At 40.6% G+C, this 24,540-nt stretch overlaps 1 protein-coding gene across 1 annotated transcript in view; it reads right to left on the bottom strand.

The window, feature by feature from the left end:
• Positions 1-1,494: 1,494 nt before the first annotated feature.
• GATB (glutamyl-tRNA amidotransferase subunit B) overlaps positions 1,495-24,540 on the bottom strand; it is a 63,294-nt gene continuing 40,248 nt past the window's right edge. Inside the window, exons 9-13 of the mRNA XM_048510193.1 lie at positions 23,219-23,408; positions 14,402-14,535; positions 13,394-13,472; positions 6,837-6,971; positions 1,495-2,581 (exon numbers count right to left, since the gene is read on the bottom strand). Of these exons, the coding sequence (XP_048366150.1) occupies positions 2,432-2,581; positions 6,837-6,971; positions 13,394-13,472; positions 14,402-14,535; positions 23,219-23,408 (688 nt within the window). The 3' untranslated portion in view covers positions 1,495-2,431. The remainder of the gene's footprint in view (positions 2,582-6,836; positions 6,972-13,393; positions 13,473-14,401; positions 14,536-23,218; positions 23,409-24,540) is intronic.

Here is a 24,540-nt window from a genome sequence, read left to right as displayed (position 1 = left end):
GGAAGGTGAAGATTTAGAAAACACCAATTGAAGTCTTCAGAAACTATAAAAAAGGTGGCAGAACTGGGCCATTTCCCCCTAGAAGTACAAATATGCAAGCTTTTGCTTTCTACAAAACGGAAAAAAAATTGAGAGAATTATAAGTCTGAAATGTTGTCTTTAGTTGCATTAATCACTTTCTGTTTTTACACAGCTAGACTTGTTGACATGTCTTATGCCCCCATAGTTGTCTTGTTGTAGCCAGCAAAATAGTGTGTTGATGCTGCAAGAATATAATTATCAAGATAGTCTAAACTAGTACTAGCTGCCTAGAGCAGGTCTCTGACAAGGTAGCCTATTTTTCCCCTCTTCAAAAATTGTGTACAAACTGCAAAGTGAAGAACACTGTAGATGAAGACTACCCCAGTATAAAACACTTTGCCTTCCACAATCTAGCATTTTAGCTGTAATCATTGCTAAAACGGATGGACTATATATTCATGTTCACTGTCAATGTATAACTCATACAACTTGATTATCTGTCAATGTATAACTCATACAACTTGTTTGCCTTGGCATACAAAGTAACTCAGCACCAGACCTTTTCCAAATTTAAAAAAAATAGAGAAAATAATGTAGCGGCCTGCTTTGGATCCCCATATCAATTGCTAGAATATCAATTGCTAAACAAAATATTGGCTAATTTAATACTGAACTGTAGAGACAGAAGTATATTAGAAATGTAGCCTCTAGGTGTTTGTTTAAATATAGATCAAAAGTGTCAGCCATTTGATTACTGTTTGATTGTTTATAAAATCTTTAAATTATTTTTGGGGATAAAAGTTGTAAGTTAAACATTTCAAACATTTTTACTTGCCCATTTGCTACTCAAGGCGTATGGGGGGAACATGGCATTTGGAGACAGCCGGTCTCCGGGTGCCCCCCTGCTGTGCCTGGGGAAGGGGCTGGGGGGCACCCCAAGCCCCATCCCCCATGCCTTGCCCCCTCAGCTCCTGCCCCCTTTGGGGAGAGCAGATTCAACTGCAAGGCTCCATCCTTGTCTCCTTTGCTTCTATAAGCACGGGTGTGGGGCTTGGGGGTGGAGCCATCTTCCTGGTCACGTGGGGGGCCGATTTTGCCCCCCACATGACCAGATTAGTGGTGCTCGGGGACAGAGGGTACCCCCCATCTCTAGGCAAATACACCACTGACTCTACAAGGACTTGAAATATGAGATACTTCATTTCAATGGGGACAAGAGACTCAAGATACACAAACCAAGAGGCCTTGTTTGAAACACTCATTATAGCTTCATTTCAAAAGCAAAATATTTCTTCTCAGCAGTGCTTGAAGCATAGAGTAAAGAGTAATTCTGGGAGGAGTAGGCTTAACATTCCAGAGAGAATGCAACTTATCTGCCTTAAGCTGCTTGGTGGTATTTTGTTCTGCAATGTAAAAGTTGCAAGAATGTGATCTCTTAGCACAACATTTTTTCAGACCAGGATTTAAACAAACTTCACTCTTAACAAGGCCCTTTATTTATTTCTGAGAGAAAGACCACAACATCCATATTTAGCAAAAGATCAACGAAGAGAAATTGACTGTCTTCTGATTTCATCCTTCTCTATTCAAAAATGAAGCCAGAATAAAAAAGGATGTTTCATTTGCCGAAGGGTTTAAATGTGATAGCATCAGACTACTGACCTAAGGAACATCAACTTACAGTTATTGTGAAATAATTTACATTTAATATCTTATTTACATATTCAAGAGTTTAATTGGAAGTTGAAATATACAAAGAGACTTCCTGACTTGTTAGGAATGCTTTCCTTCCTTGCCATTTTGAGAGAAACAGAACTGAAAAAAAACACTAGAGCTATTCTCAGGTAGTCTGAGGCAGATGGAATCCACAATACAAACAAGCAAGAAGAGAGCTTGTATGCCATACCTGGTATACTTGGCTAAGAGGTTAGGAAAAGATGAGGAGTACAAAACTCCAGTAGCCATCCTGGCAGCCGGAAAAGGGGCTGCTGAGGAAACAGTGGCATCATACCCATTCAAATGGAACATCTTCTGCATGGAGGTCCAATGGTGGTATGAGCAGAGCAGAGAAACACTCGACTAGAGGCCTATGGTGACTCTTTGCAACTTTCACCCACTAAATTCATTTGATTTTCAGTAGTCATACAAGTAAATGGAATTTCCCCCCTCTTGTCTGAGTTCCTGAGTATTAGACATAGATAACTAAATGAAAATTCTTGTCCTGTTCTTCCATTATTTTACAAATTACTTTCCACAGAAAGACCCAGCTTCAGTTCTTTTACCGGGTACTTCATCCCCTGGCTTGACAGATGTCCCCCTACCCCAAAAGCAGTTAGTGCCATTTTATTCAGTGATCAACCAAGCAGTAAAGTCTCTGCTACAGTTTGATTGCTACATTTGCAGATATCAGCTAAGGGGTTTTCTTTCTGGAATCCAACAACAGCTGTTTCTCCAATATTTGTTTCACAGAGACTGGGTCAGATCTTCGTCCGGTTGCTCTTTGGACCTCTCCAATCAGCTTATTCAGTACTTTTTTGTTTCCCTTTTTAATCTCTGCCACCTTGAAAAAGAAAGTTCATACAGTTAAAATACAGTCATGATCATTATTATCACACAAGAGCAAACACTCTGAATAGCTGGAAGTTAAACACAGACTATGATTTTCTATTGTTCATATACACCCCAAAGAAAAGCCTTCCAGTTACTTTCAGTACAAAACATGACAGTTTAGGTAAAGACTGTAAACTGAAGCAAAATTACAATCAAGCCTATAGTTAGACAACTATTTTATGGTTGATATAGTTTCTTGATATATGAATTCATTCTCATTTCTATGGAACCATCGGGATTTGGCCTAGGTTTGAAGACTGTTCATTTGAATACCAACAGGAGAACTGGAAAATGACAAACCAATCTGGCCTTTTCCATTCTTCTTTGCTAAATGCAAACTGGATACAGACAGAAAGTATTATGAAATTAGATTTTTGTAATACTCAGTTTTGATTACTAATAAGACTTTAAAATGAGCATACTGAAGGCCAAAATAGACAAGCTGCCATCCTCATGGCTACCACATGCTGCCATTTTAAAGTATCGTATATACTCGCATATAAGTTGACTTTTTCAGCACATTTTCAGCCCCCCTCGACTTATACGCGAGTGAAGTGTATTTTAAAAAATATTTTAGGGTTTTTACTTTGTCGGCCTCCATAGGGCGTAGTTGTTAGGCTAGCGGCACCAAAATTTCAGGCTATCATCCGGTGACACTCCTGATGATACCAGCCAGGTTTGGTAAAGTTTGGTTCAGGGGCCCCAAAGTTATGAACCCCCAAAGGGGCTGCCCCATCCCCATTGTTTCCAATGGAAGCAAATAGTAAATGGGGCTACATTTTGAGGGTCCATAACTTTGGACCCCTTGAACCAAAGTTCACTAAACCTGGGCGGTATCATCAGGATAATCTCTTGCTAATACCAGCCAGGTTTGGTGATGTTTGTTTCAGGGGGTCCAAAGTTATGGATCCACAAAGTGGGTGCTCTCATCCCCCACTGTTTCCAATGGGAGCCAATAATAGATGGGGCTACATTTTGAGGGTCCATAACTTTGGACCCCTTGAACCAAACTTCACTAAACCTGGGTGGTATCATCAGGATAATCTCTTGCTAATACCAGCCAGGTTTGGTGATGTTTGTTTCAGGGGGTCCAAAGTTATGGATCCGCAAAGTGGGTGTCCCCATCCCCCATTGTTTCCAATGGGAGCTAATAGTAGATGGGGCTACCCTTTTGAGGGTCCATAACTTTGGACCCCCTGAACCAACCTTCACCAAACCTGGGTGGTATCATCAGGAGGGTCTCCTAAAGAGACTCTGAAATGTTGGTACTGCTAACATAAACATTCCTCCCCTGACAGGCAGCCTCAAATTTTCCCAGGTTCTCCCTTTAAATCACACCCCCGCCGCTCCGAGTGGATTTAAAGAGAGAATCAGGGCTTACCAGTAGCTGCTGCATTTCCCACCCTCGACTTATATGCAAGTCAATAAGTTTTCCCAGTTTTTTGTGGTAAAATTAGATGCCTTGACTTATATGCGGGTCAAGTTATACTTGAGTATATACGGTAACTGAAAAATGCTGCACCTGCTTGGTTCAACAAAATGACACTCACTCTGCCCACCCTTATCAAGTGCCAAAAGGGCTGCCTTCCTGGCTTAAAAAGGTCAAGAAACAAAGCACCACACTCTTTTAAATGGCTATGGCATCCAATGGTTGCCATCATGTCTAGTCTGGCTCTTGTTCATTAGAGATTCTGCTAGAAAGTGTATGATAATGTTTTTTCAGCAATGTGTATCTCAAAACAGTGGTGCAGACACTTCACCAGGAATCGTTTCCAACATCTATGGTGATTCACAGAAACTACTTTCATGTAACAAATTTAAGTAAACACAAATATAACCATGTGTTGGATGCAATGCTTCTATGAATGCAGCAAGTCCTTGGAAGCAATTTGAAAATGGAGATGCTATGACTGTACAAGAGGGAGAAATTCCTGCTGAGTCTCCCATCTTCTTGCATCTTGTGTGGTATATTATTCATCACTTGTTAAAAGAGGTGGGGTGAGGTAAAAACAAAGCTATAAAAAAGGTCTGGGCAATTAGAAGAATCCATTTTGTATAAGGATTGGGGCCAGCCAAATGGCTATGGGGCAAAGTTCTAAAGCTTGGATGCTACAAAAGACTCTAATGGATGCTACAAAAGACTCTAACTCTAATGAGACAGAGACAGACTCACATTGGAAATAATCTGCAATTACTAGATCTCCAAACACTGGAGAATACTTCAAGACTTACCTACAGCAAGCACTTTAACATGTCTTGTACAATCATGTTATAATCTTGAGATTATCAACTTTTATTTTTGAAATCGGTTGGACTCCTTCATAGCTATTCAATATTTTCAAGTATTAATTTGAACTGAATAATCAGTCTGTATTAGCAATGCTTGAAACACACTCTGACAATAGGCCAACTAACAGTAAGGAGCGTATTCAGAAAAATTCTGTACATACTGATGTGAAGCTATTTTCTTGTTGCTGAGGAACCTAGCAACTTCCCGCCAAGTGGTGCTTCTGTTGAGCAGAATCTCATTGTTTTAGCACCCAACTCAGCTTGTAAATTGCAACTTTCTCAATGAGTAGCACTGTCCTGCCTAATAGGATTGCCAAAGCCTTATGGAGAGAGTACAGGTTTCACTGGCACCTTCTGGATAGTACCTATGACATCAAGTGACAAGTCACACATCTATATCCACTGTATTTGTGACTTATTGCTTGAGAAACACTTCCAGTTCAACAGCTCACACAGGCATGGTGTGACACCAGCGATCACCAGCAACCTTCCCATCCCCTGAATCCCCAACTTATAGTAATGGACTACCAGTTTGCAACACATAATGTTTTCATCTTACAACAGTGAATGGTTCACCCTCCACTCTCTACTAGACTACAGCCCCTATAGTGATATATGTGGGGAGTGGATACATTACTGCTGTTTGAAATGGAAGAGGCATCTTGCCAGTACTAAAATGCACTATGGAGCATTGCTCCAGACTGACCAACTGGGAAACTCCTAATATGTAGTATGGCTGTTTTCACAGCTACCAGCTTGCAGAAAGGACCAGTAATCAGACCAGTAGGAGCAGCGGTGGCGTAGTGGTTAAGAGCAGGTGTACTCTAATCTGAAGGAACCGGGTTTGATTCCACGCTCTGCTGCCTGAGCTGTGGAGGCTTATCTGGGGAATTCAGATTGCGCACTCCCACACATGCCAGATGGGTGACCTTGGGCTAGTCACAGTTCTTCTCAGCCCCACCTACCTTACAGGGTGTTTGTTGTGGGGGGGGGGGAAGGAAAAGGAGTTTGTAAGCCTCTTTGAGTCTCCTATAGGAGAGAAAGGGGGGACATAAATCCAACTCTTTTTCTTCTTTTAATATTGTCAAAGTAGCCCCTCTCCCCTCCCCTCCCCAACATGTTTGCCTGGAAACCTAGTTAAAGAATAAAATCCTCACAATACATGTTGCAGTTTTTGAAAACAATGACCTGGTAATGGACCTTTAGAGCTTACTTTTTTTGACGAGTTCCTATGTTCTATCTATACTTGTGCTTGAATACTCACTGGAAAACACAGAGGCATTTTCATCAGCCACTGCAAATGACTGAGCAGGATGAAGGTCAGGCAGACCTAGTGCAGGCTCATTTTCTGTATTAAAAGCTCTCTGGAAGCTGTTAGGCCACAGTTGAGATGTGGTTGTGGGCGGCATTGTTCTCAATAGATCCTAGCGTTTTTCCAGCAACCTCCATACCTAGACAATGTTTCACTTCACATAAGCCAGTCATTACCATTCTGTGCTCCAAAGCACACAAAAGCACTTCTTCCTTGTAAAGCTAATGTTAGGTATTTGAAAGATTTCTCTAATTTAATTTCTTTATGAAAAAAAAAATGCAGTAAAAGTGTAGATGTTTCAAACCGAAATGTTTTATGATCTCTGTCTCTCACACATGCAGATGTTGCTTTATTATATCAAGGACAACAAAGAATATTCAATTCATCCTGCACATGGCTGGCTGATCTAAGAAATGGCTGGCTTAAAAGTAGCTGGCTCTGGTGGCCACTTCAAACGTTAATTTCTCCCTTTTATCCGTAAAAGAAATACTGAACAAGCGGCAACGAAAAAGAAAGATGTCATGTTAAATCTTTTATCTCCACTGCCCACCCCCAAGCATCAAAGCCCCCCTTGTTCCCAATTTCCAGAGGTTATCAGTATCACCTCTTTCTGATGTCCATCCATCACAGTCCGGCAGATATGCTCAAGCTCATTCTGATCTTGAATCAGTTCGAGTTTCTTTTCTTTGACAATCAGAGCTGGAGATTTCCCCTCTCCATTCCACATTATTTCCAGCACCTAGAGCATCAAGAGAAGGAAAGGAGGGGGGGGGGGGATCAGCATTTGTGCCATAGTTTGTGCCATAGACCGGAGCCCCTCGGGGATAGGGCGGTATAAAAATCTAATAAATAAATAAATAAATAAATAAATAAATAGTTTTCAAAAGGCAAATGAATTTCATAATAATTAAAGTCAAAGAGGATTAAAATGACAACCTTTTCAGTTCAACTCAGGTCTCAGTTTGGGAATGCCTAGGATCTAAAGGTGTAGACAATGAAACCATCAGAAAGCTTGAGTTATGAAGTTTTCCACTTACCAGAGTATCTCATTTTTTATTTCCACTCCTAGCTATCAAAATAAGCAAGATATACACCTGTAGCTCCAAGCAGGGGTTATACATCAGTCTCACAGTCAGCCAGACAAGTATGAGACTCATGCCTTTAAACGATACCATGGCTGGACTAACCTACTGTATTCATTCTTATCTTTGGATTGCTGGAGGTGATTGTCAGAAATTGAAATATCCATTCATGCCACTTCAAAAATTCTTCCAAACTTCACCAGGCTGCCATTCTAGGAAGAGTTACACTTTTCTAAGCTCACTGACCTCAATGGACTTAGACAGTTGCAACTCTGCTTAGGATGGAACTATGAAGTATCCAATGCTACTGCTGTCCTAGGGGGAAAAAAAACACACACACAGGGCCACATGGACAGTTGTGGCTAACTGATGCTATAGTCAGGCACCAATTAACAAGGTGTACCTTATTTCACCTTACCACAGCCCCATGACTTGACATGACTGTGCCTTAAAAAGATAATTCACCAGGCTTCTGGAAAGCATCTCTCAGCCCAGTTTCCTTAATACAGCACAGAATAACTCTTTAGCTCAGTAAAAATAGTATGTGGCAGATAATAAAGACCACTCTCAAGTGTACTAGGTGCCAATTCAAGACTAACCCCATAAGATGTTATGTGGCTTTATATGTGTTGCTATATCCTGAATCTATGTCTTAAATACATAAACCATGAGAATGATAAATGGGTATCATTCTGTTCCATTTCAATGCATACATTTGCAGAAAGAAGAAGAGTTTGGATTTATAACCTGCTTTTCTTACCCATAAGGAATCTTAAAGTGGCTTGCAAATTCTTTCCCTTCTCTCCCCACAACAGACACCTTGTGAGGTAGGCGGGGCTGAGAGAGGTAACTAACCCAAGGTCACCCAGCAGGCTTCATGTGGAGAAGTGAAGAAACAAACCTGGTTCACCAGTTAAAGTTTGCAACTCATGTGGAGGAATGAGGAATCAAACCTGATTCTCCAGATTAGAGTCCACTACTCTTAACCACTACACTATGCTGAAAGATTTTCATCATTTGAGTCATTACGGTGAGTCTTACATTGGGTTGGGACAGGATGGATGACAGCATATATTAGTGGAAACAAATGAAGCCTAAACGATCTAGTACATAGATACATGAAATCTCAAAATGCATTTGGGAAAAATGATAGTTAGCCTGACAATGATCATTTGGCTTCTGGTTGCTGGGAGAAAAAAAAATGGAATTTAGCTCCATAATAAAAAGGAGATCATAGACCACTGCCGTATAGAAGGTTATAATACAAAATTCTATGACAGCTCCAGTCCATTTATCTGTTACTGTAAAGCACAGATGGATGAACCTAATGGTTTGTCCAGAATAATAATTAGTTAGTGTTACTGTGATGCCCAGCTTTGTAGCACAGCACAGATACATTAGAAGAAACCTTAAAGAATGGGCTATTTATTTTTTAAAAACCAATTTCTTTGGGAACTCATTTTCCGAATTCCCATTTCTCTTACTTTACAGATGGGGGCTGAAAGAGAGAGAAAGCCCTTTTAAAACAGCTGCTGTTGCTTGATCTTGAACTGAAGACATAATTGCATGTTTGGGCAATCACAGTCTGCTGCTGCCAAAATGACTGTCGTGCTGGAAATTCAGTGCACTAATTCATCGAAGCTTAAAAAATGGGAGTCGTTAACATAATGCTCCCAGTCACAATTATCAATCTTTACATATGCACACACACAAAAAGATTAAAATGAGATGGAGGGACTAACCATGTCATTAATCTTCTGCCACGGTAGATGGGGAATTGGAATCACCTGGTTCCACGTTCATATAGCGCTTCCAGGTTTGCTACAATCTACATATTGATGCTATTAGCTGGAACTAGCTGTGACTCAAATTAGTCAGTCTTGAACCAAGTCCCACAGATGAAGACTGCCATTGCATTTCTTTTGCTGGAGGCCAAGGGAGAGTAATAAAGTAGCATCATACAGTCACTGAGCAGCCACTGTGACTTGCTTGTGTGAGAGCAAAGGGCCAATAGGCACATGTTATTAAAGTTACCAGTAAATATAATCCGAGTCACTCATTGTCTTGTATGAAAAATATAAAAGAAATTGTGCTTTAGTGTTCGGGTCATGGTTCCTAAAAATAAGCATAGCTAAATCACAGCCATTTTGTATTCCACTACTTCCCACCTCCTTGGTGCAGAAGGGTTACAAACCACCTGGTGAAAAAAGTGTCCTCCCTTTAATGAAGGCTTAATATTTGGAAATGGGCAGCTGAAGGTTTTCATGGCATGGAGATATGTAACAGAATGTGTAAATAACATTCAGTTAATCCTTTGTTAAAGGGATAGCACATTTTTTTCCTAGGCCCGGGCAACCCTACCTCAGTAAGTCTCCAGTTATAAGCATAGGATTTGCTTCCATGTGTCTTCTTTTTATGTTCCTCTGATCTCATGTTTAAAACAAATCTCATTTGAAAAGAGCCAGCAGCACATCACATGGAAGTGTGAATCAACTTTCTGGCATTGATTCTCAGATTAATTAGTGCAACCCATAGCAGAGCATTTTTCCAGCCATGTTTGACCCAATATCACTACAACAGAGACTTTTTGCTTGGGTGTGGGACAAAAAAGGGAAATTTCCCAGCAAAAAATTTCAGCTTTAAGAATTTCACTGGGAAGTCACCTAACTGGCAAGTAGGGTGTCAACAGATGAAGCCACTCTTGGGGTTGTCCAGGCTACATTGTCTGGCTTAAGGAATGGTTTCAAACCATCCCTCCTGTTCAAAAGTGTAGTATGGCAGGTCCCTTCACTCTCCTAACTATTTGTGACAGGCTCAGGTAGCCTCCAAACTATGCTGGGCAGGTTTTCCCATTTTTTCTGAGCTGTTTTGATGGTAGCATACAAGATGTTTTATGCTTATCGGCTCAGCCTTAAAAACCTCAGAAAGGTGAAGGGAGCCTTATGGCAAATCCTCCTTTTCAAGGCACCAGAGAATTGAGGCAAATTCCTCTAACAAAAGTAAAATGTACTGCACAAACTAGATGGGTTTAGGAGATATTTCTGTGAGTGGAAATCAGACAGGAGATAACTACATACCAATCACTCTTTGACACAGGCACAACTCTTAATCAAGCTTTAGAAGTTTCTTCAGTTGCTTAGGTGTTATGAGAGGCTCTTTACTTTAAGATGCTTCAGTTAGATTTTACTGGCTAAAGTATTCACGACAGCTTTGGATTCTAACAGACTGGTACCCTTTCACACAGTACACATACAGACTTGACACTGCTAGCTACCCACTTCACATAAATCTCCCTCCTGAGGTAACTTTAGCAGAACACTAATATGCCAAACTGGGAATCCACCTGTGTGTATAATTCCCATTCTAACTGGCCTAGGAATTCATCTTCACCCAGAAGATATATTCCCTTCCCTTGTGGCCACCTATAGAAAGTCTCACTACTATTCCACCTTCAGGCCTTGACCACTAAATAAAACTCCCAGTTCTCCTGTCTATATAAGGTCTGCTTTTAGTACACATTGAACTCAGTATATTTCAAGTCAGGTCCACCCCTTGACTGAATTCCCTCAAAGTAGATATTTGACATACGCAGTTATGGGACTTGATGTTAACTTGCAGGAATCCAAATTCAAAAGCTTACAAAACTTTTCTTCTCAGAGAGAGACCTTCTCCCACTCTGAGTCAGTCAATTGCTCCACCAATCAGACGGCATGTCAGCATATCCAATCAGGGTGCTTTCTTGTTCCTAGGAGCTTTTTCCTCATTCTTTTGTGATAGCACCTTGTTCCACTGACTGACTTGCACCTTTATTGTGCAGTCCATCACATGTGGCTTTGGATTCAGTGACCAGTAGAAACCATAGGTCAGGCTTCTGACTTCATAGAGTGCACTGAAATAAGCATTTTACAGGGAAAAGATCTGAATAAGACTCCCATGCTTATCAAGATTAACAATAAATAACCCTTGACTATGTGGGTAATTGACCTAATTTATTATATGGCTCCTTAGATATTGAGAAAAGAAACTGGTGATTTCTGCATCTTCCCAAACACAGTTAGCATGCATACCAGGGGAACATGCTAACTAGTGGCTGAAATGTCTTTGTCATGGCAATGAGCTAATAAGTTACTAAATGTGTGTGTGTGTGTGTGGGGGGGAGTACATAACCATGGAGTGAACCTCTGACTGGTGGGCAGTTTTGGAAAGATTTGATTGGTATGTTAGGTAATTACATCACCAAACACAGACTTGCCTCCTCTTTGGAACATTTTCACTGCTGTACAGCATGCCACACATCTAATAAGGCTCACTGCCTTTATCAATTTGAGCTTTATTGACTTGTACAGAGTTTGAAAAGAAGCCTCTAAAAATTGAAGCTGCTGTCAGCTTTCAACAGTTTGTGTTTGTCATGTATTTATACACATGCATGTCTTTGTTTGCCGAGCCCATCAAATGCTTCCACAGTTTCTAGCTGGAGCTGCCTTTGTGGCAGCAGTTCAGCCACCCTGCTCCCAAATGCGGCAATTCATCGGCTGTTGTGTGCATACATTTTTGCCCTCAGGCCATCCAATCTCTTTGCCTGCTGCTGAGAATTGTTAGAAACATTTTTTATTCTTCAAACACCCAGCCCACCTAACCCTCCTCTAAACATGGCAAGGATTCTGATTTTTATAGCATTACTCAACACAATACTGCAATAAACACTCCAGGCATTACAATCCCATTATTAGCAGGCATCTTGTTAAGACAGTATGCTAGCTTGCATTCATGTAGCTACCCTAATCCTAGGACAGAGTTTAAATCTAAATAATTTCTAATTTAAAGACATCCAAAACTCCATGACAGATATACAAATATAACATATACACAATTTTTCTACTGTAGCATGTGTATATATTTTCATATGTTTTAACAAATACTAAGAAAGAAATATTATTATTTATTAGATTTAGTAGACTGCCCTACCCCTGGAGGGCTCAGGGTGGGGTACAATAAAACCAACAACAAGCAGTGATACAACATAATAAAAAACAATATAAATCATTTAATAGACCATTCATACAATCTTATTTACTGTTGCTCTGAAGCACCACATCTTGAGTATGAAAGTCAGCACTTTTGAACAAACACACCCAAGTAGTAATGCTGTATCCTTCCAACTTTGCTATAAATCCATTTTAATCTCTCCAATGAACCAAATCCCAATAACCTCCAAATTAAGCATAGAGAAAAATTCAAAGGGCAAAAAAAAGAGGTTGGAGTATCTTATTTAAGGATAAATCACATAGTGTTCTACATTACTCGGTGTTCACAGAATGAAGATGCATTTGACTGTCTTACTGCAAAAGTCAAACCTATTTGTGAAAATGTGATAATGTGTGAGTTTCATGCAAAAGCTAACACTTTAGTGCAATCTATGCAGAGATACTGTAGTTAAGCCTACTGAAATCACGAGATTTAAACTGGAGTAGCTCTGCCTAGAATTTTTGAACTGTAAATACCACCTCAATTTTTTTTCTAGAGTGGAGGGACAGCTACTCTAGAATAAGAACATGTATTAACCATGCCCCACAATAATAAAAATGGTGATTAGCTATCAATAAAGTTCATATTTAATGAAATTCTTATGCAGAGATACAGTCAGGCTTGCTTCCATAAGATCTTTCAAATTAAACAACTTTAAAGGGATTGTCTCTCAGCCTAAAATGACAGTTTCTTAGATTACACGCCACATTAACATTGACAAGTTAAAAATAAATGAAACACAATTATTCTTAGAATCCCTCGTTAAAGCTGTGTGTGTGTGCCACATCTGAGACCAAGGCTGCACTTTGCTCAAAAGCACTTCCTTCTGAACCAAGTGGGACTTATTTTCAATAGCAATAGAATGGATTGGGCCAACACAACAGCATGCTTTATTGAATTCATTATTGTTCCTACTTAGCCACACTTCCTGTATCTGATCATAAAAAAGATGAGAATTGTGGCAGGACTAAATCATATGAATTAGGGACTGAATTGCAATGTAAAATAATACACACAAGAGGACGATAATGTTCCCCAAAAAGGAAGAACTCACTTGTTTGGCTGCTGGAGAGGAAATCATTTCACTTTCTAGAAGGTTCAGAAGTTCAGCGAAAAGAAGAGGACTGATGGGACTAAACCAAATAAGATAAGTTAGGTAAGCAGAGATACAGCGCAAACTGTTCATCATCTAATTAACAGTTTCATCTTGACTAGAGATGTGAAAACTCTTCCCCTTTATTTCCATGGCCATGGTCTACAGGGTGACTGTTGTTGATTTTCCAGGCTGTGTGGCTGTGGTCTGATAGTTTTTTCCCTGTGAGATACTCTGAAGATGCTAGCCATAGACACAGGCAAAATGTCAGGAACAAAAACTACTGGACCATGACCATGCAGCCTGGAAAACCCACAACAGCCAGTTGATTCTGCCCGTGAAAGCCTTCACCTCTACAGGGTGATTTTGTTTTTCTGCAGGAGAGCATTTTTCACCTGCAAATATACAAAGTGATGTGCACTATAGCAGCTGCTTGGTACACCCATATGTTGGCTGCATAAATACAATCACAACATTGTTTTGATGTGTACAAATGAGGCCAATCTGAGAAGAGCAAAGTTGAATATATGCAAAGATAGCCTTGGAAAGTGTCAGCTTTTCCTCTTCCCTCTGCAAATTCTTTTGTTCTTTGTGTTGAACATTATCATTGTTCATAGATGTTCCAATCCAGTTTAAGATTAATTGCATTTAAAAGTTGGCTGGAATTTGTATCCCATTCAGAATTATTCAACATTGACAGAATCTGTACACTGATATGTGTATATCTAACCACCAATCCCCATTTCCCCAGCAAAAGTCTACTGAAAATAAAGAAGGTTTGGGATACCTATCCATCGCAGCATCCACATATAGCACTGAACTTGATGGATTACTATGTCATCTTAATCTTGGTACATGGACATCTAAGCACAGCATTCAAACAAGGACTGAATTACTTACTGACACAAAAGACGAATAGTGGGTATACCAGACACTCTAAATCAAAGCACTGTAGATTTGAAAACTCACCTTTCCTCTACTGCTAGGTTATACTGTTTCAAATAGCCAAGAAAATCTTTCAGAATCCAGCCAATAACCTTTTTAGCATTCATCTGTGTAGCTTTCATCACAGTTTCAAAGAATTCCATCAAGCCGTCTTCATTCTGTTAAGAAAGAACACCGTGCATAAATAAAACAGTACCCAGGGCAATATTACTCACACATTTATAGACATCCCAGCCAGATTCTCTTGGGCAGGGGTTCCCAATCTTTTTGAGCCTGTGAGCCCCCTCATATCAGCATGATACCATATCTCATAATACCTAATGCAAACAATCATAAAATGGCTGCCACAGGAATTGGAGTCAACCACAGAATGGCTGCAGCAGAAGGCAAAGCCAACCACACAGAGGAAGTCCAAATGTAGGGAAGAAGAGGAGTAAATTTTTAAAAAATACACTAGGAAAAAAGGAGTAAGAGATAATAAAACCAATATTGCCCTGGCATCAGCTGATGACACACAGGCCCTTTCTGCACGGGCACTGAGGGGGGGGTGCGTCGACATAGTTTAAGCCGGCGCACCCCTGCGGGACCGTTTGCATGGACGTCCCGCTGGAAGCGACGGCGGCGGCACAGCCTTCGCACAGGCTGCGCCGCTCCCAAATGCTCCTTACCTCCGGTCACCTTCTTTCGTGTTGTGGAGGCCAGGGAACACCCCCCCCCTCGCCAGAGCGATGACGCTGGAGAATGAGGCCAGGGGCGTGTCTCCTGGCCTGCACAACGTGACAGAAGGCGACCAGAGGTAAGGAGCGTTTCGGAGGGCTGGGAGAGCAACGCCGGCTTCCACCCGGTGCCGTTCGCATGGCACCGAATGGAAGCCGGCATTTCCAAAATACCTTGCTCCATGAACGAGATTCAAAAACACTGTTTTGGTGGGCGCCGCCGCAGTTATTTGGCAGTGGCGCCTGTGCGAGCAGACCCTGCCAAAACGCTGTTTTACCGGCCCCCCGCCGCCGCCGCTTTTGGCCCATGCTGAAAGGGCCAAAGTTATTTAATCTGCCTAGCCCATCGAATCTCTGATTGCCAATCTGAAGCCCTGCTGTGTAAGGATAGAAGCCCTGCCTGGCCCCACCCACTTTTAAAAAACACTTGATGTACCCAGGCACCATGATGGGATCCCCTGCTCTTGGGTCTCATCATATACACATTAGTTGTAACTTCCAGTCTTTTGGGCTATTCTTAACAATTTTATTTGATCACTGTACTTTAAAAAACATCATAGAACTTAAAAAAACAACAACCATGGAGTAATGTGAATATACCCAAGGATGCATCTGTGCCAGATATGCACCGTGCCTTCTGGTTCATTACTGAAATTCACTCATAAAGAGAAAAATTAAAGTGAAGCAGTAGCTATAGCAACTGCTCTTGTATTTCCGGTACTGCTAAATTCACACGTACATTTACTCAGAGGTGACAGGACTGATCATGCAGATATGCTATGCTTGTGACTAAAAGCTTGACTAAACGCTTGTGACTAAAAGCTTGAGTAGTTAAGACACTTCTATTTTAAGAAAGGTCCACAGACAGGACATCGACTAAACTCCTCCCCTGCTTGAAAATCTCATTCCCGCTTTTCCCTACAAAAACTGGGACAATATAGCAGCAACAAAAGTCTTAAATGCATGGAAAGGAGCATGGGGTATGGAGGATTTCATGTGTGCCATATAGTTGCATCCATCGATTGTGTTTCCATTTATCTAGAGAAGGGAGATGTTTACAAGGTTCGATGTAGCCCACTATGCCAAAAGTGTGCTCAACTAGTGGCTAAATTATTGTAAGAAATCTTTTGTAGTAGTAATAAGTTTACTGTCTTGGCCGTAGGCCTCCACAATATCCTCAGCATCATAAAATGAGAGCATTCACAAAAAACACCCCATATATATCGACTTAGCTAAAATAGACTAAATTAATACTATATAAATATCCCTATCAAATAATACAACACAACATCATTACACCATGCTTAACCTGATTCTTCTTGCAGCATGAGCAAAAAGCGCTACTCGATTGGTAATATATGGATCACCATCAGTTAACAGACAGATCAATTTCCCAGTGTTATTGGTGTCCCCCGCAATCGGTAGAAGTCCTTTAATATATTTGGATCTTATGTTATCATAGAGGGGAGATTCCAGAACATAGTGCAGAATATCCTCTTCTACATCTGGTATAGAGTAGCATGTTTGCATGGAGATCAAATATTCTGAGTGAGGTTTCTCTTGGACCTCAGACTCTGGTGACACAAGGAGTTTGGGTCACTGGGCAACTGTTTCTTCCAATCTTTTAAAATGCATACATCTGCACGTGCTCTTAAGGAGGGTAATCACAATTCTGCTGTCATAGAAATCTTTAGATAAATGCTTTCTTGGTGGCAGGAACAGATTTAAACTACAAAAACCCAACTTAATGTTAGCACTGGCAAACTTTAAAAAGCATATATGAAGTCAGGGCTGTTTTCAGATCTTGCTAGCTGCCTTTCCTTAGGGGAAGAAAAATAACAGTCGTTGCTGGCTTTGCAGCAACACAGTTAACTGCTAAAAGTAGATTGTTAACACTGAATAGTCAGAATGCGTGCGCTTCTGTCAAACTTGTTTTTAAAGTTGAATCAAACTAATCCTGATTGACAACTGGAACAACTACCTTCTAGGGCTTGCCATTTTCATAATGCAAGAAAGTCTCAAGCTGCCTTTTGCTTCCAGACAGTTTTTATAACCCTACTGCTGGGAAGTTGATAAAAAATGCATGGCAGACTAAAGCCCACAATCGCCCAACAGAGAGGACTGGAGTAATCCCATGACTCATAGGAGGAATGTTTCTCTTTCAGACAAGAAAGCCCTCTCAAGGCAATCCTAGAATGGTATTCACTACTATCCAAAGCTGAGGCAGTTCTCACCAAAATCCTAGGCATTGTCCCATTCAATTCAACGTCAGTTTTCATCAGGAATGGCAATTTTTTGATTCCATACATACTGCTAATTTAATAACAAGATATTAAAACTGAACCCAGCGGGAAGTTTAAATATTTAACAATATAAAGCTATGTTCCTGCCTTGCTGTGCCTCTGCCATGATGAATTCAATTTAGGCAAAACTGGAAAAAGAAGGCTTGGGCAAGACAGCATGTCGGCCCATACTTCTTGTTCCCCAGTCAACAGGCATAGCTCCCATTCAAACAGTTGAAAGCTTTTAATAAACCTTTTATTATAAAACTAATATTCTTTCTCATTTTATGGATTCCTTAAACAACTGAATCTTAGCAGATTCAGCCAAGGACACACAGTTACAAAGACAGCAAGTGCAGGGGTAAGATGACATGCTAAGAACAGCTGTTTTGTCTGAAGAAGAGGTTCAGAATTCAGTTCTGCACAATTCAAAGGGGACTCTGGTCTGGGAGTCTTGTACCACTTGTACACATTTCTGAATGGGAGTCAGTGGTGACGTAGTTAGCATGTTGTACTAGTTAGTGCGATAGATGTAGTCAGTGTGTTGCATTCACACTATGTCTCCCCAAGGATGCTATGTTCTAGTTCTAAAAATACACTGGAGGGCCAAGAGCCTCCATTTGTCTTTCAACCAAGGCCCTAGCCAGACCAGGGCCTGCAAGACAGAGATGCTCTGCCAGGAATATGTGTATTGGCAGGAATATGTGTATTGGCATTGGACGCAACCCCTCCTTTGCTTTTCCACTCCCTACCATGTTTTTTGTAGAGGGTTTTGGCCTTATCACAGCAGGGTGAGATAAAAGTGGGATTTTAGTGTGAAGTCTATTAGTTGACTGTAAATAGGTTTTAAATTATATTCTGGATCTTATATTTTATGTTGTTTTTATTTATTGTTAGCCACCCTAAGCCCTACTTTAGCGGTACAGTAGGAATGCAAGTTCAAAATGTAAAATAATACATAATTAAATATAAGGATCTGGGAGACCCAAGTCTGGATCCCTTGTCACAGAAGCTTGGTGGGTAACCATGGGCCTATCACAAATTCTCAGCCCGACCTGCTTTTCAGGGTTGTGAGGATAAAACGAAGGAAAGCAGAATGATGCAAGTCACTTTGGATTCCCACACTTTGTAAAACACATTAAGTAAAATAACTGCTGCCTGCAGCCATGATTTTAATCTTTAACCATAAAATTCATTCAGAACCTGTCAGTCCTGAACAAAAAACTCTGAATGTTCTAGGAGAATAAAAAATGTAGAATATGAGCATTGTGTGTCCTGATGGAGGGACATTGTGCATACCTGTGGTGGTGAACCTATGGCACTTCAGATGTTCATGGACTTCAATTGGCCATGCTGGCAGAGGCTGATGTGAATTGTAGACCATGAACATCTGGAGTGCCATAGGTTCGCCACCACAGTTCGTTGCACACCTGTGAAGATACTTCTACATCCTAGTCTCCTAGACCTGGCATGAAAAATAAACATCAAAAACTCATGCAAATATTTTTACTAAATTAAGTGATGGTAATATTAAGCATACTTTTTTTTTAAAAAAAGGTGCTATTCTATAATTCTAAAATGTTAAATTACTGTTGTTTTGGCAATATTTATTGTTTTATGTGAACATTTTTTAAATGTTGCCCATGAACTAATGTCCATGCTGGAAGAAATCTGAAGATAACACACAGAGGTGGATCCCACTCCTATCGTACAGGTCTACTAAGCTAAGCTTATTTATTTATACAACAACAACACATTTTATTATGGTCATTGTCCAGTAATATACGTTCAGTTACACCAAGTGGGAATACTAAGAACATAAGAACATAAGAACAAGCCAGCTAAATCAGACCAAAGTCCATCTAGTCCAGCTCTCTGCTACTCGCAGTGGCCCAATACTCCCAATACATCAATAGAAAAATACAAAAAAAGTTGAATTGAAGCATATATATAACTTTAAAATGCTAAAACTACCTACAGCCAACCTGCAGTACTATAAAAATTACCCCGTATTTAAATGTATGTTGTTCCTTAAACTATATTCTTTGGTGTGTGTGATTTATTTCTAATTTCTTATGGTCTTTTGAATTGAACATTATTCCTAAATATTTATACATTTTAACTTGTTCTACCTGCTTAGAATTGATCAACCAAGAGTGGATCTGGTTACTTTTAGAGCTCGCTATTATTTTAGACTTTTCATAATTGATAGATGATTTGCCTGGCAGTAGCTTATAAAAGTGGTGAGTGCTCTTCTCAGTTCAAACGGAGTTCTAGATAGGATTGCTGGATCATCAGTATATAGAAGAAGTGATAGATGTTGGTCAGCAAGCTTAGGTGGATGGTGTGTCTATTCATGGCTTCTATTAAATCACTGATGTAACAGTTGAATAGTAAGGGGGCTGGAATGCAACCTTGTTTTATCCCTTTGCTATGTTTAATTGGCTCAGTCATAAAACCCTGAAGGTTGTATTTATTTATACTATTTTTCCTTTGGCTTCAAGTTTGATGCTTTCCGCCCAATTAAACAGCTCTTCCACAGAAGAAAGCCACTTAAGTTGGAGGAAGTCCCCTTAGGCTGGAAGAAGATGACTTGATCCTTGGATCCATCACAGTATCCCAAACTTCTTTTTTGCCTTTTAAATTCCCCTACAGTCCCCTTAGAGTTCTTCCTTTGACCTGGATACCATAGGCTAGCCCAGGGGTAGGGAACCTGCGGCTCTCCAGATGTTCAGGAACTACAATTCCCATCAATTCCCAATTGGCCATGCTGGTAGGGGCTGATGGGAATTGTAGTTCCTGAACATCTGGAGAGCCGCAGGTTCCCTACCCCTGGGCTAGCCTGACTTCACTAGAGATCAGAAGCTAAAGTTGACCCTGGCTAGTATTTGGATGGAATACCTCCAAGGACTATTAGGGTCACGATGCGGATGCAGGGAGGGGAAACCACCTCTGAACATCTCTTGACAACCCTATGGGATTGCCAAATGTCAGCTGTGACTTGACAACAGGGAAAAAAATCTTACAACCATAATTTATAAATTGTAAAAATCTACTATAACTGAAACTAAGCAGTAGATGTCAGTGATATCAGGGCAATCTGGTGAAATTGTAGCAATATACTCTTATCAGATTAGCCCGTACACTCCCACACATGCCAGCTGGGTGACCTTGGGCTAGTCACAGTTTCTCAGAGCTCTCTTAGCCCCACCCACCTCACAGGGTGTCTGTTGTGAGGGGGGAAGGGCAAGGAGATTGTAAACCCCTTTGAGTCTCCTACTGGAGAGAAAGGGGGGATATAAATCCAAACTACTCCTCCTCCCCCTCCTCCTGCTCCTCTTCTTCTGGAAATAAGTGCATGAATTTTCATTAATATGTGCTTCTACAAGTGCTCATTTCAATTAGGAAAAGCTTGTGAAGATTTAGCAGTATATGCTTAAGAACCCCCCTCCATCACAATTTTATTGAAACACCAGCTGGAATGAGCAAAGCTATTGAAATATGACAATGGTTTAATGCAATTTCTGCTGCATAACCCTCTCACTAACAAGTTGGCAGGGAATATGGATCTGATATTTGAAAGAATCCTAGTACCTGTGCCATTTATTTAATGAGCACACTTGGGTGCTCTAACCTGAAACATACTTCATTAGATTTATGCATCAACCCCAGTAGCAATCTGCTTGTATTCCTGTTAGAACATTAACAGAAACTGCACTGCTCAGATGAAGGCGGATTAGTTGATGTTTCAAATGCATCAGAAAACAAAAATACATTCTGACGCACACACACCAAAGAGTGCTCTTTTTAGAATCTAGTTGAAATGAATTATAGGGGACCAAAAAAAAAGAAAAAAAAAGGAGAGGAACCTTTTTGGACAGCTAGAATTAACTGCAATACTGTCAACTACAAGTGATTCTTATAGTAAGGAATGCATCCTTTGATTTATTTTCAGCACAACTGTGTATACCCCAGAAGTAATCTGAAAAAAAAAAACACGTGGAGAATCAGAGATAGGCTAGGGTAGAAACATTAGATAGTAAAAAATTTAAAAAGAAAGTTTTGTAATAGACAGAAAAAGCTAAAGGTTTGGACTGAGTTTAGGACTATATAATAAGAAAGGAATATAATTGCAAGTTAAGCTAGGCTTGTTTACTTAATAGGTTTGCAAGTTTTACTAAAGCAAATGAATCTTGCATGCTATAGGTAAGTGATGGCTTGTATATAGTATGCTTATGACAAATGCATATACAAGTAACTCTATAGAATCCTTGATGTCATGCATTAGTTTTACAATAACTGCTATGCACAAGTAAATGGATCAAGCATCTTCGAGACCGCATCACCCCATACGTCCCTGTACGGCCTCTTCGTTCAGCGGAGGCCAACTTACTGGTGGTCCCTGGCCCCTCAATGATACGGCTGGCCTCCACACGGGCCAGGGCTTTTACAGCTCTGGCCCCAGCCTGGTGGAACGCTCTTCCACCAGCTGTCCGGGCCCTGCGGGACCTTATTGAATTCCGCAGGGCCTGTAAGACGGAGTTATTCCGCCGGGCCTTTGGAGGAACCAGCCGTTGATGGTGCCCCCCCCCCCCGCCTTTTACATCTGTGCCTTTTGCCATCTTGAGACTTGCCATTCCCTCCTCCTGAAAGAGGATTTAAAAATGGAGCTGTCGGACGCCACTTTGTTTATGGTAACTAGTTATTATGTTTAGTTTTCATTTTATCGCTGCTTTTAATGGTTTTAGCTGTTTAATCTTATATATTATGGCTTACTGCAGTGTACACCGCCCAGAGCCCTTCGGAGATGGGGCGGTATAAAAATTGAAAGCAAGCAAGCAAGCAAGCAAGCAAGCAAGCAGGCTTAGGGTTGGTTCAGTGAAAATAATCAGTTTATGCTTTCAGATGGTCCAAAAAGAAGAAGAAGAAAAAGAAGAAGAAGAAGAGTTGGATTTGTACCCCCCTTTCTCTCCTGCAAGGAGACTCAAAGGGGCTTACAAACTCTTTTTTCTTTCCCCCTCACAACAAACACCCTGTGAGGTAGGTAGGGCTGGGAGAGCTCAGAAGAACTGTGACTAGCCCAAGGTCACTTGCTCTTAACCACTACGCCACTGCTGACACTTAAAAGTAGATTAAAGAGTTTCAGATCAGTGGGGAGATGCCTATGGTGTGAGACTGACATCACAGACAATGAAACCACATAGATTAGAGCAAAAACAAGAAGTACGTAAACAAGCCATTGTAGCCACAGACACTGCAGAATTTGATTGACGAGCTGCCCGCAACTTGCTTTCAAGCACAGCTGAACATTTGACAAAATGTTAACTTACATTTGAACCTTTATATAGTTTCAGCTGGGCATGTGTGTTCTTTTTTTCAAAAAAATTCATATTTAATAACAGTACAGAAAACCAAAAGTTAAAGATAGAATTTACAAATAATAAACAACTATACATAGATAATATGGATCTTAACATTTATAACTTTTTTTTTTTTGCTGTAGGCATATGATGTAGCCAAGTAAAAGAGAATCAACGGGATGAATTCCTGATTTTAGGATCAAAGTTATAAGACTATAATTATCAACTATATTCCTGAAGCCACTATTATATAGATAGCACAGATGGAGTTTAAAGAAAGAGGAAGTAACTATCTAAGTTTCTGAGCTTCCATGTATGCAAGTGTGTCTACGTACAATTGTCAGAATATGCTGGACACATTTCCTACACAGAAAATCTATGAAAGCTGACAGCTAGCTAATGTGGCATTTTTAAGAGCGCTTTCTGAAGCAATGAATCTTTGAAGTTCCTTGGTTTACTAGAATGTTTAATCAATAAACCTACCAATAGGGTGAAACTGTGCTGAGGCTGAATTCCATACAGTTCCACCAGCTTTGCTCTCTTCACACTGGGGAGATCAGGAAGCTTTTCCAAGAGCTGATCAATATTCACAACTTGCAGATGGCTTCTGTGAGCGGGCAACGATGTGGAATTGTACAGAATCAATGGAGGAAGGTTGGGTTCTGGCATGAACCTGGGGCAAAACAAAGACACTCCTTTGGCATCATATTTTACTTAAACCGATTTGCCGCATCAAAACAATAAGTGGCAAAGTTTCCACCCTCCTGACAATTATACGACTTGCTGTAACCAGATCAAATATGCAGAGCGCAAAGCTTAGGACTGGCCTCTGAGTAGCGACAGATAAGCCCCTTTGCCAAGGCGTTGCCTCAAGCTCTTTTTGATGATCTGCCACTGGCTGTCAAGACAGCCAGCAAAAGAGAGAAGGAATAAATTGAAAGCCTTTTAACACCTCCCCAAAAACAAACAAAATGCAGATGCCACTCATCCTGCTCAGTGCCAAATGGGACCTGTGATTCAGACCAACTGGGAGTATAATCTGGCAAAGGGAAAGGGGAAGACTGACAGCCAGCTGCTAAGAATGTTTCATGCAGGCTGCAACCCTCCCTCGTATTAATCTGAGCAGTTTCAATGAAAAAAAGCAAGCTGTGTTAAAAGCCAAGTTGCCATCTTCAGTGGGGTGCCATAGTAAATAAAGCTGAGTGACAACATCAAAGGACAAGGGCTCTGCTGAAGAGGAGGGCTTATTCCAGCCATCACAAAAACATGGCAATTAACAGGGCAACTCCTGCCTAAACTGAACAAATGGCAAATTTGCAAACTTAAACAATCAAAAGCACTGAAATCTTCCTTTGCTAACAGCTGGGAGGAATTCCTTGTAAAAGCTATATTTACATCTGCTGCGTTCAAACCCAGTCTTAAATCAATAAAGGCACAGTTTTAAAAGCAAAATGTCATTGTAAGTTCTGTTTCAATTTATTCCTCTTGCTTGCTTTCTTCCATGTTTATTGGGAACAAAAAATAAGTTACCCTTTAAAGTAGAGGGCACTGTGGAAACAGCTCATGACAGTTTTCATAGGCAGTGACCAGCCATTGAGAAAAATGAAGACTTAAATAGATTATTATTGCATTGTACTTGCAGGCTAGATACAGAAAAATTGGGGGGGGGGGGGAATAGTGAACACCCTTAAGGGTGGACAAGCAGTATAGCCCCTGTCATCCAAGGGAGGACATACAGAAGGGCTCAGATAATTCAAAGGCTGGCCAATTAGGACCATGTGCCTTTGATAATATCTGAGGAGTTT

This window comes from Sphaerodactylus townsendi, linkage group LG10 (assembly GCF_021028975.2).
Source record: "Sphaerodactylus townsendi isolate TG3544 linkage group LG10, MPM_Stown_v2.3, whole genome shotgun sequence".
NCBI classification, from domain to species: Eukaryota; Metazoa; Chordata; class Lepidosauria; order Squamata; family Sphaerodactylidae; genus Sphaerodactylus; species Sphaerodactylus townsendi.
Note: the sequence above shows the minus strand (reverse complement) of the source record. Positions and strands in the feature narration are given on the sequence as shown.